General features: G+C 41.8%; 1 protein-coding gene across 1 annotated transcript in view; it reads left to right on the forward strand.

Annotated features, from left to right (window-relative positions):
- Nucleotides 1-16,871, forward strand: part of LOC127570224 (1-phosphatidylinositol 4,5-bisphosphate phosphodiesterase beta-2-like) — a 99,570-nt gene that overhangs the window by 72,932 nt on the left and 9,767 nt on the right. Inside the window, exons 24-31 of the mRNA XM_052015532.1 lie at nucleotides 19-88; nucleotides 956-1,009; nucleotides 4,595-4,787; nucleotides 5,637-5,805; nucleotides 8,428-8,504; nucleotides 12,026-12,121; nucleotides 13,409-13,466; nucleotides 15,254-15,340. Coding sequence (XP_051871492.1) covers nucleotides 19-88; nucleotides 956-1,009; nucleotides 4,595-4,787; nucleotides 5,637-5,805; nucleotides 8,428-8,504; nucleotides 12,026-12,121; nucleotides 13,409-13,466; nucleotides 15,254-15,340 — 804 coding nt within the window. The remainder of the gene's footprint in view (nucleotides 1-18; nucleotides 89-955; nucleotides 1,010-4,594; nucleotides 4,788-5,636; nucleotides 5,806-8,427; nucleotides 8,505-12,025; nucleotides 12,122-13,408; nucleotides 13,467-15,253; nucleotides 15,341-16,871) is intronic.

The raw sequence follows: 16,871 nt of genomic DNA on the forward strand, positions 1-16,871 counted from the left end.
CTTGTACATTGCTTGCAGGATGTCTCAGAGGATAAAGCACAAATGCAGGAGAGTGGCAGTGGAGCAACGGACTCCAATGAAGCATGCTGTAAATCATTGCTATTCAATGTATTATAGTCTGACATAACGGACAGAGGAACACAAATTCAGTTCACAGGGGATGGAAGCATTTGAATACTTCTTTGCAACTAACAAGATGGAAAAATGCAGCATTTCAGGGCTTATAGTTGTGGAAGTATCTGCCGGGATGTACTGTGGTTTAGCCTACTGAAGATGTGGGCAGGAGGAAGTTGAGAGAGGCGCAGACATTTCCATAGTACATTCGATAATCTCTGGTTAATCCTAAGTATTTTAAAAGTCATAGGGTTATATTTGGCAGAGTGATAATGTAGGAAGCTGTCAAATTATTCATAGCAATGTCCGCATACAGCAAAGTAATATGATCAGATAAACAATTTTAGGGTTAAATGTTGGTGTAGACACTAGGGAAGACTTTGCTGGTCTACTTAGAACAATACTGTGGGATCTTTTACATTCCACCTTAAAAAGTAAACAAGACCTCAGTCTATTACTTGTTTAAACAGCACAGTACAGCATTCCCTAAGAACTGTGCAAGAATATCTAATTCTTAAGTCAGGAGTGCTACAAAATGAACCACAACTGAAATTTTCATTTTCTAGATAGTTGTCTGACAGGTGGGGAGGGTGAGAGCAGCAAGCTTCGGGTAAAACAAGGTGCAACACGGGAAACAAAGAACTGAGTAAGTGAACAAGGAGAGTACAAGGCCTAAACTGTTTGTACCAGCTAGGCATGTGAGCTGTGACATGGACCTGGGAGTCACACTCGGCTGGAACAGAACTGCCTTCTGATGTCAGATACTCTGTTCAGGCTGGGAGAGAAAAACAGAAAAGGTACTGGGACTGAGTCCAGCATAACCAAACTACATTTCTTTCAGCTCCCACCAATCCTACCTGCACTGGTCTTGAGGAATCATCTAAGGATGCTGTAGGTAAGTCAATGACCCAAATCCTTGTGTGTTCAGTGTGGATGAAAATGTGGAAATGAGGGATTCCTGAAAGTCTAACAGTTTTGATAGATTTTAATTTTTTGACAGGCTCATTGTGGGTCAGGTAAGCTACATCATGGTTAGTATTTGGCGGTAATCATGGATTTTGATCAGTGGGAAAATGCATAGTTAACTTGGAAATGTTGGTCTGCCTGGTGCACAAGCTGCATCTTTAGTGTCTGCTCCTTCTTGCCTTCTTTTACATACCAGGTTTCCCAGGAAAATAGCCAAAGAAATGCTGCCAAGTTGAAGGCACACAGTCCTGTTAAAAGATTTAACCCTATGTCTGTTAAAACAAGAAGGGGATTAATTTGAGGAGATTAATTACTTCTGAATTTTTTAAAACCTTCTTCCTGATCCAATCCCGTCATTTTCTGAGGTCAAAATTACTCTCAGTATGCCCTGGCCTGTAAGGGCTTTGCTGTTATTTCTTTCTGGATTAGTTTTGCTGGATTCACATTGTTGAAGGGTCAGGCTAGGAGCAGGTCTCTGACTATAATACCTCTGCTCTCGTTCTGCCTGGTATTCATGTCTGGTTCATATAGCTGATGAGCAGCAGAATGGTGCTGGCTGGTATTTAGTCAAATTAATCAAATTGGTCACAAAAAAACCCATTCCTTCCAGGCATGTTGCTGCTCACGACCAGACACTATGTCCCAAACATATTACACCACCACCCAAATTCTGTACACAAGCCAATACCTCACACATACCTGGGGAGATTTTAACATGAAATTAAACCAGTGACACTATGTCAGGGATTGATAGATTTTCACATTTAACTGAAATGTGTTGGTGTACATGCTAACCCACCTCTCCCAAAGAGATAGAATGCAATTAACAAGTGGTAATAATTCAATTGGAATGATGTTGATACAGGGGCATGCACTGGAGACAGTGGCATATTGGGATAAAAGCCTATCCCTCAATAATCATTTAAAGGAAAATTAGATCAAGAACTTGGCAACATAATGTGGAAAAATGTGAGGTCGTCCACTTTAGCAGAGAAAATAGAAAGTGGAGTACTTCCAATTTGGTGAGAGATTTAAAGCTGTTGGAGTTCAGAGAGAACTGGGTGTCCTTATACAGTTAATATGCAGGTACAGCACACAATTAGGAAGGCAAACAGTATGTTGGCCTTTATTGCAAGAAGATTTGAGTGCAAGAGTACCTAACTACAAATAAAGAGAGACTACACCTGGAATATTATATACAGTTCTGGCCTCTGTACCCAAGGGATGATATACGTATATGTGATGGTACACACAAAGGTTCACCAGACTAATTTCTGGAATGAGGTCAGGGTTTGTCTGTCCAAGGAGTAGACATTATACTTTCTTGTGTTTGGAAGAATGAGAAATGAAACATACAAAATTCTTACGAGGCACAGGAAGGCAAATGCAGGGAAGATATTTCTTTTGCTTGTGGAGGCTCAACTACTGAGTATATGCAAGGCACAGATCGATAGATTTTTGGATATTACAGGAATCATGAGATGGGGTTAATGGAGGAAACTGGCATTGAGGTAAAAGATCACCCATGATCTTATTGAATGGTGCTGCAGGTATGCGGGGCTGAATGGATTTTGATTCTATTATTCTTATGATGCATGTGCACATATTCATTCATTACATTAAGGATGTGTGCACGTCTCTTACTAGATTCAGCAAATTTAAGTTCTTTCACCTGCTCCAGTTTACACATATTCTTAAATTTAATGTACTTCACATATTTCTTGGGATTCTCAAAGCTTACTAGTGAAAACAAGGTGAGGTGACAGGTTTGAGTGGGGTAACAATCCATTTCAGAGAAATAAGTCAGTTACTCTCAGCTACTCTCTTATCGAGAATTAAACCTTCTGTACGTTAGAGATTTGCTCCATCAAATCAAGATACATGCTATGATGCTGCTTTAGATTGGAGGTGAGATGAGGACCTAGATGACCAGCAACCTGTTGGTCGGGGAGCTGTAACTACACACAGCAGAAAGTGAAGCAACAAAGGTGCAATTCCCAGGAAACCATTCTCATCACACTTGTTCCACAATGCAGAATAAGTGTGACAGTTATAGAGAAAGTGTAGTGCAGGCAGACAATAAGGTGCAAGGCCATAGCAAGGTAGATTGTGAGTCCACCTTAGCGTACTAGGGGACTGTTCAATAGTCTTGTAACAGAGGGATAGAAGCTGTCTTTGATCCTGGTGGTATGTGCTTTCAGACTTTTGTATCTTCTGCCCATTGAGAGGGGGGAGAAGAGAGAATGTCCGGGGTGGGTGGAGTCTTTGATTATGTTGGCTGCTTTACCGAGGCAGTGGGAAGCGTAGATAGAGTCCATGAAGGGGAGGCTGGTTTCAGTAAGGTGCTGAGCGGTGTCCACAACTCTCTGCAGTTTCTTGTAGTTACAGGCAGAGTAGTTGCCATACCAAGCCATGATGCATACAGATAGGATGCTTTCTGTGGTGCATTGATAAAAATTGGTGAGGGTCAAAGGGGACATGCCAAATTTCTTTAACCTCCTGAGGAAGTAGAGGCACTGGTGAGCTTTCTTGGCTGTGGTGTCTGCGTGGTTGAATCAGGACAGGCTATTGGCAATGTTCACTCCTAGGAACTTGAAACTCTCAACCTGCTTGACCTCAGCACTGTTGATGTAAACAGGAGCATGTGCACCACACCCTTCCTGATGTCTATGAACAGCTCTTTTGTTTTGCTGACATTGAGGGAAAGGTTGTTGTCATTACACCATGCAACTAGGCTCTCTATCTCTTTCCTGTACTCTGACTCATTGTTATTTGAGATTTGGCCCACTATGGTGATATCATCTGCAAACTTGTAGATGGAGTTAGAGCAGAAACTGGCCACACAGTCATCAGTATATAGGGAGTAGGGGGCTGAGGATGCAACCTTGTGGGGCACCAGTGTTGAGAATAATCGTAGTGGAGGTGTTGCTGCCTATCCTTACTGATTGCAGTCTGTTGGTCAGGAAGTCGAGGTCCATTGCAAAGGGAAGTGTTGAGTCCCAGGTCTAGGAGTTTGGAGGTGAGTTTGCTTGGTATTATACTACTGAAGGAGGAGCTGTAGTCAATAAACAATAGTCTAACGTAGGTGTCTTTACTGTCCAGATGCTCCAGAGATGAGTGTAAGGCCGGAGGATGGCATCCGCCATTGACCTGTTTCAGTGGTAGGCAAATTGCAGTGGGTCAAAGTTGTCTGGGAGGCTGGAGTTAATGCGTGTCATGACCGGCCCCTCGAAGCACTTCATGATGGTAGATGTCAGAGCCCCTGGCCGGTAGTCATTAGGCAAGGGAATCCACCCAAGGGCAATGGGAATTTGAAAGCTGAGGCAGTGTTTAGCTCCCTTCATTCTACATTGATCCAGAAACATTTAACATTTATTTTATGTGTTTATTTTAATGAATTATAATTGAAGTAGATATCCCAGTTTGTTCTGTGCGATGTGATCTTTTGTTGGTTACTGTTCCTTTTGGAAGCTGCTGCGATCCATTGAAATGATCTTTTTTAATCCAATGATAGAGGCAATGACTACTGATGAACTGAAGACTCAGAAGGCATATATCAAAATGCAGAGGAAGCATGAGAAAGAATTGAAGGAGTTAGAGAGGAAGATTCAGAAGAAGAAAAATGAAGTGATCCAGAAATATACCAGCAGCTTTGCAGAACAATACAAGAGAAAGCAATCATTTAACAAATCATTCAAGAAAAAACGGTAAGCATGATACCTTAACTCTCCCTTGGCTATAGACCATGCAGAGAACACTGGAACACAACAGTAGCTGACAACTGCCCTACCAGAATAAGCAGCACTGAGTCTACAAGCAATAAAACTTCAAATTTTGTTCTGGAGCCAAATCTTATGTTAATGAAACTTCTCCCATTTTCAGCATGGACATCTCCATGCTGCAGTGCCCTACACGGATCAGCCAGTCATGTACTGTGTACTACATCTGTCCTCATGGGATGCTCCTGCTGGGCCTCCCCATCATTAACCTCCTTTCCCTGGATCTCCACAGCATGGGCCTCCCTTATATATCATTTCCCTGTTCCTCCTCTCCCTTCATCACCACATTCTCTGACACATTCATTTCCACCCCCTCCACTGCCACTAACTTCCTCTCATCACTGCAATGCGCTACAGTGCTAAAATATGATTTCTGTTGTGTCCATGGCACATGGCGAAGTAACACTGGGACAGGGATATGTTTCTATCCTGGGTATCTTCCTGCTGCTAAAGTGTCAATGTGTCTTCCAACTAGAGTGGGTATATTGGGCAGTCCTATACTGACAACTCTATCGTGGTCCTGCTGGGATGTCAGACTTGTGGGGATGTAGTACTGTGGGGATTTAGTGTAACCCATTCTGTGCAAGGATATAGGGATTTACTATAAATTGGTTTGTTGGTGTGTGGGGCTTTAGAACTAGTTTTGGTGGCAAAATTTCTTTCTTTGGTGAAGAGATATAGTTTAAATTGATATAGTTGCAAAACCAACTCAGGTCACAGGTAGTTGATTTGAGTTACCACCAGTGATAGTTACTGTGATTCTCCTCCCTGTTACAGGAATGTCAGTAATACTCCTGAGAGTGGTCTCAGTGATTCTTTGATGAGCTCTGGGCCAGAGGCTGAGAAATGGAGTGAGCTGAAGGACAATATGGAGGCAGATTTAATGCAAGTGTATGCAGAGCAGTATGAACTCATCAGGAACAAGAAAGAGCAGCACATCATTGAGGTAAAGAACCAGAACTGGCACTGCCCCGTGGGGACAGGGTGTATTAGCATTCTATTCATTTCCTGAAGTGCGGGGATTTGCTGTTACTCATTCTACCTGCAGGTTGTGGGATTTTCTGTAAACCGTTCTAATGATCTGCTCAGGTCTGGGGATTTACTACATCCTGTGTTACACCATCCCCTCCTGCAATTGAGATGATGATATGTGCTTACAGCTGTGGCTCTCCTCTCTTGATCACTTTACAGTTATTCAGTCACACACCCCTTGGTCTTTGTAAGGAGTTTGACTTGGTACATTTTATGCCTGATCTTGGTAACACAAATGCCTGGAGGAATTGCATTCCTTGGATGCTGCCTGTGGGTAATAAGGAAAGGTATCTCCATTGCCTTACAAAGGTTGAAAATCCTTTATAATTCCCCATTTTTGAACTTGGCCATCACTCTATTTAGACAACACATTAATATGGAAACATATTGAATTGGCAGGGGAATTCATGACCCTATCTTCATCCACACCTTTTGACCCACCCACCAGGTCCTTGTCCTACATTGGGTAATTCTTAGGAAGAATGCCCAAGACTCGCTGTATTCCTATAACTTCAAACGATCAGATGACTTGAGGAGAAAGCAAAAAGCAGTCTCCGACCTTGTGATCACATTAAAGGCCTCATGCATTCCCTTGCTTAGCTTCTGGGAGGTAGGTGGGATTATATACAAGAGAAAGGTCCAAGTGAACAATGCCCCCCTAGAGAATGAGGTTGCTGAACAAGAAAATGGCAGGGCACTTAAATAGATATTTTGCATTAGTATTTACAAATACTGAATAATGCTGGAGAGGAATTAAATACCTTCACAATCACTTGAGAATTGGTGTTAGGAAGACTAATGGGGCGAAAGGCTGTTAAGTCCCTACCCCAAATGGGTTGCCAAGAAATGGCTACTGAGATAGTGGATGCATTATAGTTATAATCTTCCATAAATTCTTAGATTCTAGAGAAGTGCCAGAGGATTGGTAAATTGCTTATGTTACACCCCTATTCAAAAAGGGAGGCAAAAAAGCATGCAACTATAGGCTGATTATCTAACATCTATTGTTGGAAAAATGTTAAAATCAATTATTAAGGAAGTAATGGCAGCATTTTTGGAAAATTGTAATCTGATCACGTCCAGCCAGTATGTGAAGTTATTCATTTTGGAAGGAAGGACAAAAGAAGAACAAAATGGCGGCACAGTAGCATAGCAGTTAGCATAATGCTGTTACATCGCCAGCGATCGGGATTCAATTCCTGCCGCTGTCTGTAAGGAGTTTGTACGTTCTCCTCACTGGTTTCCTCCGGGTGCTCCAGTTTCCTCCCACATTCCAAAGACGTACGGGTTAGTAGGTTAACATGGGTGTAATTGGGCAGCGCGGGCTCATTGGGCTGGAAGGACCTGTTACCGTGCTGGATACATAAAGTTTTTAGAAGTTTTTTTAAAGTGTATTATTTAAATGGAGAAAAAAACTCCAGAAAGCTGTGGCACAAGGGTTCAATGTGTATGAAACTCAGAAGGCCTGCACATGTGTAGCAGGTAATGGTGAACACTCATGAAACCTTAGCCCTTATTTCAAGGAGGTATAAATGTAGTAAAGTTGTAATGCAACCAGACAAGGCACTAGTGAGACCACAATTAGAGTACTATGAACAATTTTGGTCCCCTTATTTATGGGAAGATATTATTTCATTGGAGCTCATTCAGAGGAGGATGATCCTGGGTATGTAAGGGTTGTACTAGAAAGAAAGGTTGCACAAATTGCGACTCTACTCATTGGAGTTTAGAAGTGTGAAGCAATCTTTATGAAACATGCAAGATTCTTAGGGGGCTAGACAGGATAAATGCTGAGATGTTGTTTCCTCTCATGGGAGAGTCCATACCACCAGAGAGTATGGTCTTAGAATAAGGGGGTACCAGCACTATTTAAGGCTGACATGAGGAAGAACTTTTTTCTCAGAGGGTTGTGAATCTTTGAAACTCCTTGCCACAGGGAGCTTTGGGACAGAGTCCTCGGGTGTATGTAAGACTGAGATAGATAGATTTCTAATCAATTGGGGAATCAAAGGTTTGGGGAAAGGGCAGGAAATTGGATTTGATGAATGTGGGACCACTCATTATCCTATTGAATGGTGGAACAGGCTCGAAGGCTGAATGGCCTACTCCTAAAGCAGCTTTTATTATAAGGACCTGGAACATCATCTGGCTATATTTCTCAATACACCGAGAATACACACACATACTGGAAGGATAATGAAGGATACATCAAGCATTTCCACAGGATGGGCAACAAAAGGGGGGAGGTGGAGGAGGGAGGTTGGCCGATCTCCAAGTTGGCTGCCAAGAGTAACCCAAAATTCCAAGAATGGAGTGATGTGGGGCACTGCTCCACAGTATAAACTGAAACTTGGAAAGTTACTGAGAGAAACTACAGGAGAGATTTTGGTTTAGTAGTTGTTATCTGATGTGGAGCCTGTGTTTGCTATACCCTTTCAATACCCCTTGCCATTCACTTTCCTGACCCCTGTATTGCAATGATGATAGACTGTTGCAGGCAACAATCCCAACAATGATTTTATCTTTATACTTACAGCAAGTAGCCAAACTGGTGGAGCTAGCAAAAGAAAAACAAGCAATTGAAATGAAGAATTTAAAGGAATCAGGTGAAAGGTGAGGAATTAAGCAATAATTCCGGTAGACTGTGAATTTCTAACTCCAATCCAGTGACATGGTGAGGAAATTCCTAGCAGGAAATGGACGCAATACCATGAGAAATTCAAGAGAATTAGTAGGAAAGCAAGATCATATATACCTACCATCTGGGCCATGTTAATTTATGTTTTTCTTGTGAATGCTGCTTATATGATGCTATTGTGCCTGTGATGCTGCTGCAAGTGAGTTTTTCATTGCGCCTGTGCAGATATGTACTTATGCATATGACAATAAACGCGACTCTGACTTTGACAGATCTGGATTAGCTGGGCATCTATGGCATGACTGTGGCCCTGGCCCTGGTTCCTTCCACCATATAGTGGCACTGTGTTTAGTGGTGGGTGTTGTACTTGAGATAAACCTGGAAGAACTTCCTGATTGTACTCCTGAAGGACCAAACTCTAATGTTAAGCAAATACCTCCTTGTTCTGCACCCTTCCAATAGAGAACTTTGTTCTTCTGGTATTGGTATTGGTATTGGTTTATTATTGTCATTTGTACCGAGGTACAGTGAAAAGCTTGTCTTACAAACCGATTGTACAGGTCAATTCATTACACGGTGCAGTTACATTGAGTTAGTACAAAGTGCATTGATGTAGTACAGGTAAAAACAGTAACAGTACAGAGTAAAGTGTCACAGCTACAGAGAAAGTGCAGTGCAATAAGGTGTAAGGTCACAACAAGGTAAATCGTGAGGTCATAGTCCATCTCATTGTATAAGGGAACCTTTCAATAGTCTTATCACAGTGGGGTAGAAGCTGTCCTTAAGTCTGGTGGTACGTGCCCTCAGGCACCTGTATCTTCTACCCGATGGAAGAGAAGATGTCCCGGGTGGGTGGGCTGCTACACCAAGACAACGAAAGGTAAAGACAGAGTCCAAGGAGGGGAGACTGGTGTCCGTGATGCACTGGGCTGTGTCCACAACTCTCTGCAGCTTCTTGCGGTGCTAGGCAGAGCAGTTGCTGTACCAAGCCGTGGTACATCCAGATAGGATGCTTTCTATGGTGCATCTGTAAAAGTTGGTGAGAGTCAAAGGGGACAAACCAAATTTCTTTAGCCTCCTGAGGAAGTAGAGCCGCAGGTGAGCTTTCTTGGCTGTGGCATCTACATGATTTGACCAGGACAGGCTGTTGGTGATGTTCACACCCAGGAACTTGAAGCTCTCAACCCTCTCGACCTCAGCACCATTGATGTAGACAGGTGCACGTACACCACCCCCTTTCCTGAAGTCAATGACAAGCTCTTTTGTCGACATTGAGGGAAAGGTTGTTGTCATGACACCATTCCACTAAGCTCTCTATCTCCTTCCTGTACTCCAACTCATCACTGTTTGAGATACGGCCTTCAACGGTGGTATCACCTGCAAACTTGTAGATGGAGTTAGAGCAGAATCTGGCCACACAGTTGTGAGTGTATAGGGAGTAGGGTATCCACTTCATCAAATATTTTAAACACCCTGATCAGATCACTTCTCAGTTCTTTTTAAAGTCTACAGACTACAGGGCTAGCCTGGTGGTGGAGGCAGATACATTGAACAGGTTCAAGAGCTTGTTGGATAGGCATATGGAGGAACGTGAGATAGAGGGATATGCGGGAGGAAGGGGTTAGGTAGTGTGAGGGTGGTCTGATGGACGGCACAACACAGTGGGCCGAAGGGCCTGTTTTGTGCTGTATGGTTCTATGGTTCTAAAAACTGTCATCATTACTCAACCTTTTAAGCCCCAGCATCATTCTTCCGAATATGCATTGCACTATTTGTGAAACCAAGCTGTTCTTCCTCAACTGTGATGCGCAGAACTGCGTGCAGCATTTAAGAAGTTATACATTTAGGCAGGATTCTGACTCAGAAGCATTCAGTCATAATCCTGTGCATGATAGCTTCACACCACCGGCACCTCAGCTAAGCACATACACGAAATGTCCAAACCTGTGGTTCCTCTTGTACTGAGCAGGATTACTATTGCAACAGCTTTTGTATTCCAGCCTCCTTGAGGTAAAATTACATTAACCTTCCTCTGCTGATATCTAGAATTGTTTTAGTCCTCCATACATCCTAGTTTCAACCCCTTAAAAAGATAACTGGAATGCTAATAGAGCAAGAATCATATTCACAGAAATGATAATACAATGAATAATAGTCAAAATAAGTGGATTTCAATGGTGAAATATACATTTATGTTAGCACTTGGGTGAAAGGCACATCAGAGTGAGTATTTAGTGTCAAGTGAGATGGCATCTTCCCAGTTTCTGGCTCATTAAAATAATTTGGAAACCACAATCTGAATGAAAGATAGATGGAATGTGGGCATGTAATTATTTTGGTATTGGTATTTTGGTATTGGTTTATTATTGTACAGGTCAATTCATTACACAGTGCAGTTACATTGAGTTAGTACAAAGTGCATTGATGTAGTACAGGTACAAACAGTAACAGTACAGAGTAAAGTGTCACAGCTACAGAGAAAGTGCAGTGCAATAAGGTGTAAGGTCACAACGAGGTAGATCGTGAGGTCATAGTCCATCTCATTGTATAAGGGAACAATAGTCAATAGTTCAATAGTCTTATCACAGTGGGGTAGAAGCTGTCCTTAAGTCTGGTGGTACATGCCCTCAGGCTCCTGTATCTTCTACCCGATGGAAGAGAAGATGTCCCGGGTGGGTGGGGTCTTTGATTATGCTGGCTGCTACACCAAGACAATGAGAGGTAAAGACAGAGTCCAAGGAGGGGAGGCTGGTGTCCGTGATGCACTGGGCTGTGTCCACAACTCTCTGCAGTTTCTTGCGGTCCTGGGCAGAGCAATTGCCGTACCAAGCCGTGATACATCCAGATAGGATGCTTTCTATGGTGCATCGGTAAAAGTTGGTGAGAGTCAAAGGGGACAAACCAAATTTCTTTAGCCTCCTGAGGAAGTAGAGGTACTGGTGAGCTTTCTTGGCTGTGGCATCTACGTGATTTGACCAGGACAGGCTGTTGGTGATGTTCACTCCCAGGAACTTGAAGCTATAACTCTGTATTTCTGCTATTTCCAGCAAAAGAAATTAAATCTTTTTGATGGTGAAGATGCATCTAATTCCTAAAAATGATGATTGGAGATAATGCTATCCATTTCCATCTGCTGTTTTAATGGAAAGTGTGAAGCAACTTAACTTTATCCTGTCAAGCTTATTTGCTGTCTTTGCAATCACTTTTATTTTCCCTATTTAAAATTTCTGTCATCCTCCCAAGGGTCATTAACTTTGGCTTCAAATGGAGAACTGCAGGGACCTTCAAAATTTCATAAATTGCACCACATGTAGTGTCAATGTCCTGTCTTCAATACTTCTGTCCTGTGAAAGTCATTCATGGATACAAGTGATTCAAATCATGGATACTCCATTCTTTTTATCACTTTAGTGCCAGTGTTTGGAATGGATATGATGCTGCAGAGCTCTCTGTAATCAAAGCCAGTTGTTCATTTCAATTCTCCATATTTTTTTAGTGAGATGAAGGAAGTAAAGAAGAAGTTGGAGCAGAAGCGACAGGAGAAGATCGAGACAATGCTGAAAACTACAGCAGACAAGATTGTCCGGGAGAGGTGGGTGATCAGCACATCTCTTTCTTTTAATGAAAATTTACCACAATCTGATAACCAGCAATGAACTCTTAATTATGTGATAGCAATGTGCTAAAGTTGCCACATTGCTTAATCTTGTAAGTACTGGCTAAATATGTCTGTAGAAAGGACATCAAATCTGAAAGATCCAGCCCACCATTTATCCAACAAACCTGCAGCTATGTGGTGCAATGGATTTGTGTCACTGGGTTTCACTCAGTTGCACTGCTTTGGGAAGCACAAGGCATTAGCTGTGGGTGTGTGGTTAGGTATAACACCACTGCATGGTGTCAGAAGAGTGGTGATACAAGGACAGTACCTACTGTTACCTTCAGCAACAGATTCAGATTTTCTGAATTCTATCAAGCTGGACCAGTTTCTGGTAGAGATGAATGTCACCGTTTGCAAAGGGTAGATTCTTTTGGGAATTATAGACGAGACTGATCGTCCAGACTAGTTTTGTTTAACTGCATGCAAACAGAGAGGAATTTCCAAAGATTTTTTTTGCCAATTTGGCCTTGATTTTTATCTGGTTTATTGAATTTCTCGGGTGATCACTGTGGTTTTGCACTGGATGGGGAGAAATATATATATGAAAACACAGACATCATAGTTGTTTGGGACAAGCTGTCCATTGTTATTCTGAACGAGAGGTAGTGGAAATGGGTTGTAGGGGCTCACAGGCTGTTCCACAAATATTGTCAATAAATATTCTCTTTAGTATTTCCTAACATAAGCCTAACATAGGTCGCTGACACCAGGTCATTCTTTTAGTGACTAGGCCAGTTAAGGTACTTTACTTTTGGGGTGGGAGGGTGTTAAAAGCCTGAGAGCTTGAGGAGAGAGTCTGAGCAGTTTAACAGTACCGTGGCCTTGCAGATGCATGAGCTGGAGGTAATGCATGATTTGCACAGTGTGATTCAGGCATTGTGCTGTACAGAAGTAGTAATTCTGGGGCATTGTCGTCCCACCCCCAACCAAGCCCCTGCAATAATCATCCAGACACAATATACACAACTTGAGTTTATGGATGTGTGTACACACATTTACCTTATAACATTAAGGATGGGTGTACATGCATATCAAAAAAGAGTAAACTTTAGTTTCAATGGCAGTATGTGCCTGTTGGAACATGGGAATGAGAGGAGCTCTGAACAGCTGCCACCTTCGGATTTTGGTTCTACTGCATTCTTTATAAGGGAAAGCAGTCCAATCTGGAATTAACTTGTTCTGTACTCGTGGTTATTCAACTGTGCTTCCTGTTCACAGGCGCAAGAAAGAGATCACTGAGCACCATATTCAAGTGTCGGTGAAAGAATTCAAGCTGGTATGTGGCACAGTTAGAAAAAAAACTACAGATGCTGGAAATCTGAAATAAAACAGAAAATGCTGGAAACACTCAACAGGTCAGGCAGCAAATGTGGAATGAGAAACAGGGTTAATGTTTCACGTCAGAGACCCTTTGTCAGAACTGGCTGAGATAATAAATGTAATTTTATGTTGCAGAGGGGTGGCACGAGGAATAGATAGTACAAAGGGAATATTGGTATTGGTATTGGTTTATTATTGTCACTTGTACCGAGGTACAGTGAAAAGCTTGTCTTACAAACCGATCGAACAGGTCAATTCATTACACAGTGCAGTTACACTGAGTTAGTACAAAGTACATTGATGTAGTACAGGTAAAAACAGTAACAGTACAAAGTAAAGTGTCACAGCTACAGAGAAAGTGCAGTGCAATAAGGTGCAAGGTCACAACAGGGTAAATCGTGAGGTTATAGTCCATCTCATTGTATAAGTGAACTGTTCAATAGTCTTATCACAGTGGGGTAGAAGCTGTCCTTAAGTCTGGTGGTACGTGCCCTCAGGCACCTGTATCTTCTACTCAATGGAAGAGGAGAGAAGAAAGAATGTCCTGGGTGGGTGGGATCTTTGATTATTCTGGCTGCTACACCAAGACAACAAGAGGTAAAGACAGAGTCCAAGGAGGGGAGGCTGTGATGCCTGTGATAATACCTGTGATAAGTGAGACTAGTCAAATAGTTCATGATGCAGTTACCCAGTGATTATGCTTCTTTGTTTGTGCTGCTAATAGCAGAGATGTGAGACATGCAGTGGGTTAGGCTGTACTAATGGAGATAGAAAATCTGAGTCAAAATCATGTATGGATGACCAGCAGAAATGCCCAGTTCTGTCATAGACAGAAAGAATGAGTTACATAAAGATAGAGAATTTGAGATTGAGTCCAGACATCTGCAACGTATCGAGGTGGAAGATGACGTATTGTTCCTCAAGTTTACATTGGACCTCATTGTAACAGTTCAGGAGGCCACAAACAGAGAGGTCAGAGTGGGAGTGGGATGCAAATTTTAAAAAAGAGGAAAATGGAAATTCAGTGTCATTTCTTATATAATTTATCTCTCTTTCTGATGAGTATTGGTATTGGTTTATTATTGTCACTTGTACCGAGGTACAGTGAAAAACTTGTCTTGCATACCGTTCGTACAGATCAATTCATTACACAGTGCACATTACACAGTGGTTTCAGACCTGAAATGTTAACTCCGTCTCTTCTCACAGATGCTACCTGAACTACTAAGTGTTTCCAATATTTTCTCTTTTTAACTTTATATGTGGCACTGTAATTTGTTCCAAACTCTGAGCAATAATAAAAATGCATTTGAATGTTTAGACCATTGTAGAACCAATCTCTCTACACAGCAACAGATGCCCTAACACCTCTGGACCTCAATCAATATTACCATTCCATGACTAACATATCCCATTCCACAACGAATAGCTCCACTTTCCTTTTCACAATGGTACCAGCCCCTAACCAACCGTTTCCACCCTCAACTAACTGGCCCACACTCAAAAGAAACACTGCCAACACCTCAACCAACTAACCCAATCCATAGTTAGATGCCCACTCCACACCCAACCATCACTCTCCAATCACTTCCACTACCCACCCAACCAGTGTAAACCTCCTATTCCTCAGCCAGCTACCTTTTCATCTTCACTGAACTATCCCTCTCACTGTGTCTCCCTAGTCTTTCTATGCTGTATCCTCTGCCTGTATCTTTCACTAATTATGTCACTGTATTATTGCAGACTTTAATGCATCAGTCGAAGCTTGAAAGCAAACTCCAGGAAAAGCATGCAGCTGATTTTGAAGAAATTAAGGAAAAGGAAAAAGAGGTAACAGGATGGGAATAAGCTTGTAGTGTGTATGAAAGTTTGCAGAGTTGGATGTGTTCCTTCATCTTTGTATGATATCATGTGGAATTCAATGGGGTACAATCGAGAGATGGGAATCTGGATAGGATACTCTATCTGAGTGAAAGGTTGGAAGCCAATTTCTGGGAGCTTTATGTCATTTCTGAAGCTGTATTCAGTTATCAGAAAGCCCTTGGTCAGATTTTGCTCCTGTCTAATTTATGATTGAAATGGTTACTATCTTAATGCCAGAAATTCTCATGTTATAGATCAATTAAATAATACAACAATGGTGCATTTCCAAGGGGGGGCACATCCTCCACTGTTAACTAAAACAAACTAAGGAATGTATCAAACTTAGGGGAAAAGCATATAGTTTAACAGGGTGGCAGGTGGGCAGATTGGTCAGATCAAAAATACAGCAAAGAATGACAAAAAGATGACTAGATTTGGTCATATGTAATGAGGCAGGATCAATAAAAGATGCTGTGGTTAAGGATCCCTCAGGGAGTAGTGATCGCAACATGATAGAATTTTGTATACAGTGAGGGATCCGTAACAAGTGCCCTCAATGTAAATACAGGCAATTACAATGGTATCGAGATAGAGTTGTCTGGATAAATGGGATGGTCAGTGGATGAGCAGTGGCAGATATTTAAACAACTAGTCCATAACGCTCAGAAGAAACATCCCAGTTAGGAAAATGAATCCCAGGAGAGAGATAAATCATCTATGATTAACAAAGGAAGTCATGGAAAATATGAAAGCAAAGACCATAGTTTATAAAATGGGAAGGGCTAATGATACACTAGAGGATTGGGATCTTTACAAGATTTGGCAGTGAGATACTAAGAAAAGAGGGAGAAAATTGATAATGAGAGAAACTGGAAAGTAATATCAAACAAACTGCAAGGGGCTTCAATAGATATATAAAAAGGAAGAGGGTAGCTAAGGTAAGTGTGGGACCCCAAGAGAGGAAGACTGGGGAATTAGTAACAGGAAACAAGGAAATGGCAGATGTTAAATCAATATTTTGCATTAATCTTCACAATGGAGGACACCGAAGTATCCCAAAGATTTCTGATTGACTAGTTTTCAAACAGGAATGGAAAATCTGTAACAATCATCATTATGAGGGATGGTCGGCATGGACGTGGTGGGGCCAAAGGGCCTGTTTCTATGCTGTACAACTCTATGAACTACTGGGGCTACAGGCAGACAACCACTCGGTCCGAAATGGCCCGTACAGTAAAGGAAGTGGCTGCAGAGTGGAGATTTTTCAAAACTTACTTGACTTGTGGGAAGATAGCAACAGACTGATAAATCGCAAATATGACTTAAGAAGGGAGGAAGACAAAAAGTGGGTAACTGTAGGCCTGTTAGCTTAACATCTGTTGGCAAGATGTTGAGGCCTATAGTTAAGGAAGAAATAGTTAGTCTTCTAGAGAAGGTTAATGTAGTCAAACCAAATCAACATGGTTTTATGAATGATAAATCATGTTTGACAAATTTG

This window comes from Pristis pectinata, chromosome 1 (genome assembly GCF_009764475.1).
Source record: "Pristis pectinata isolate sPriPec2 chromosome 1, sPriPec2.1.pri, whole genome shotgun sequence".
Taxonomy (NCBI): Eukaryota; Metazoa; Chordata; class Chondrichthyes; order Rhinopristiformes; family Pristidae; genus Pristis; species Pristis pectinata.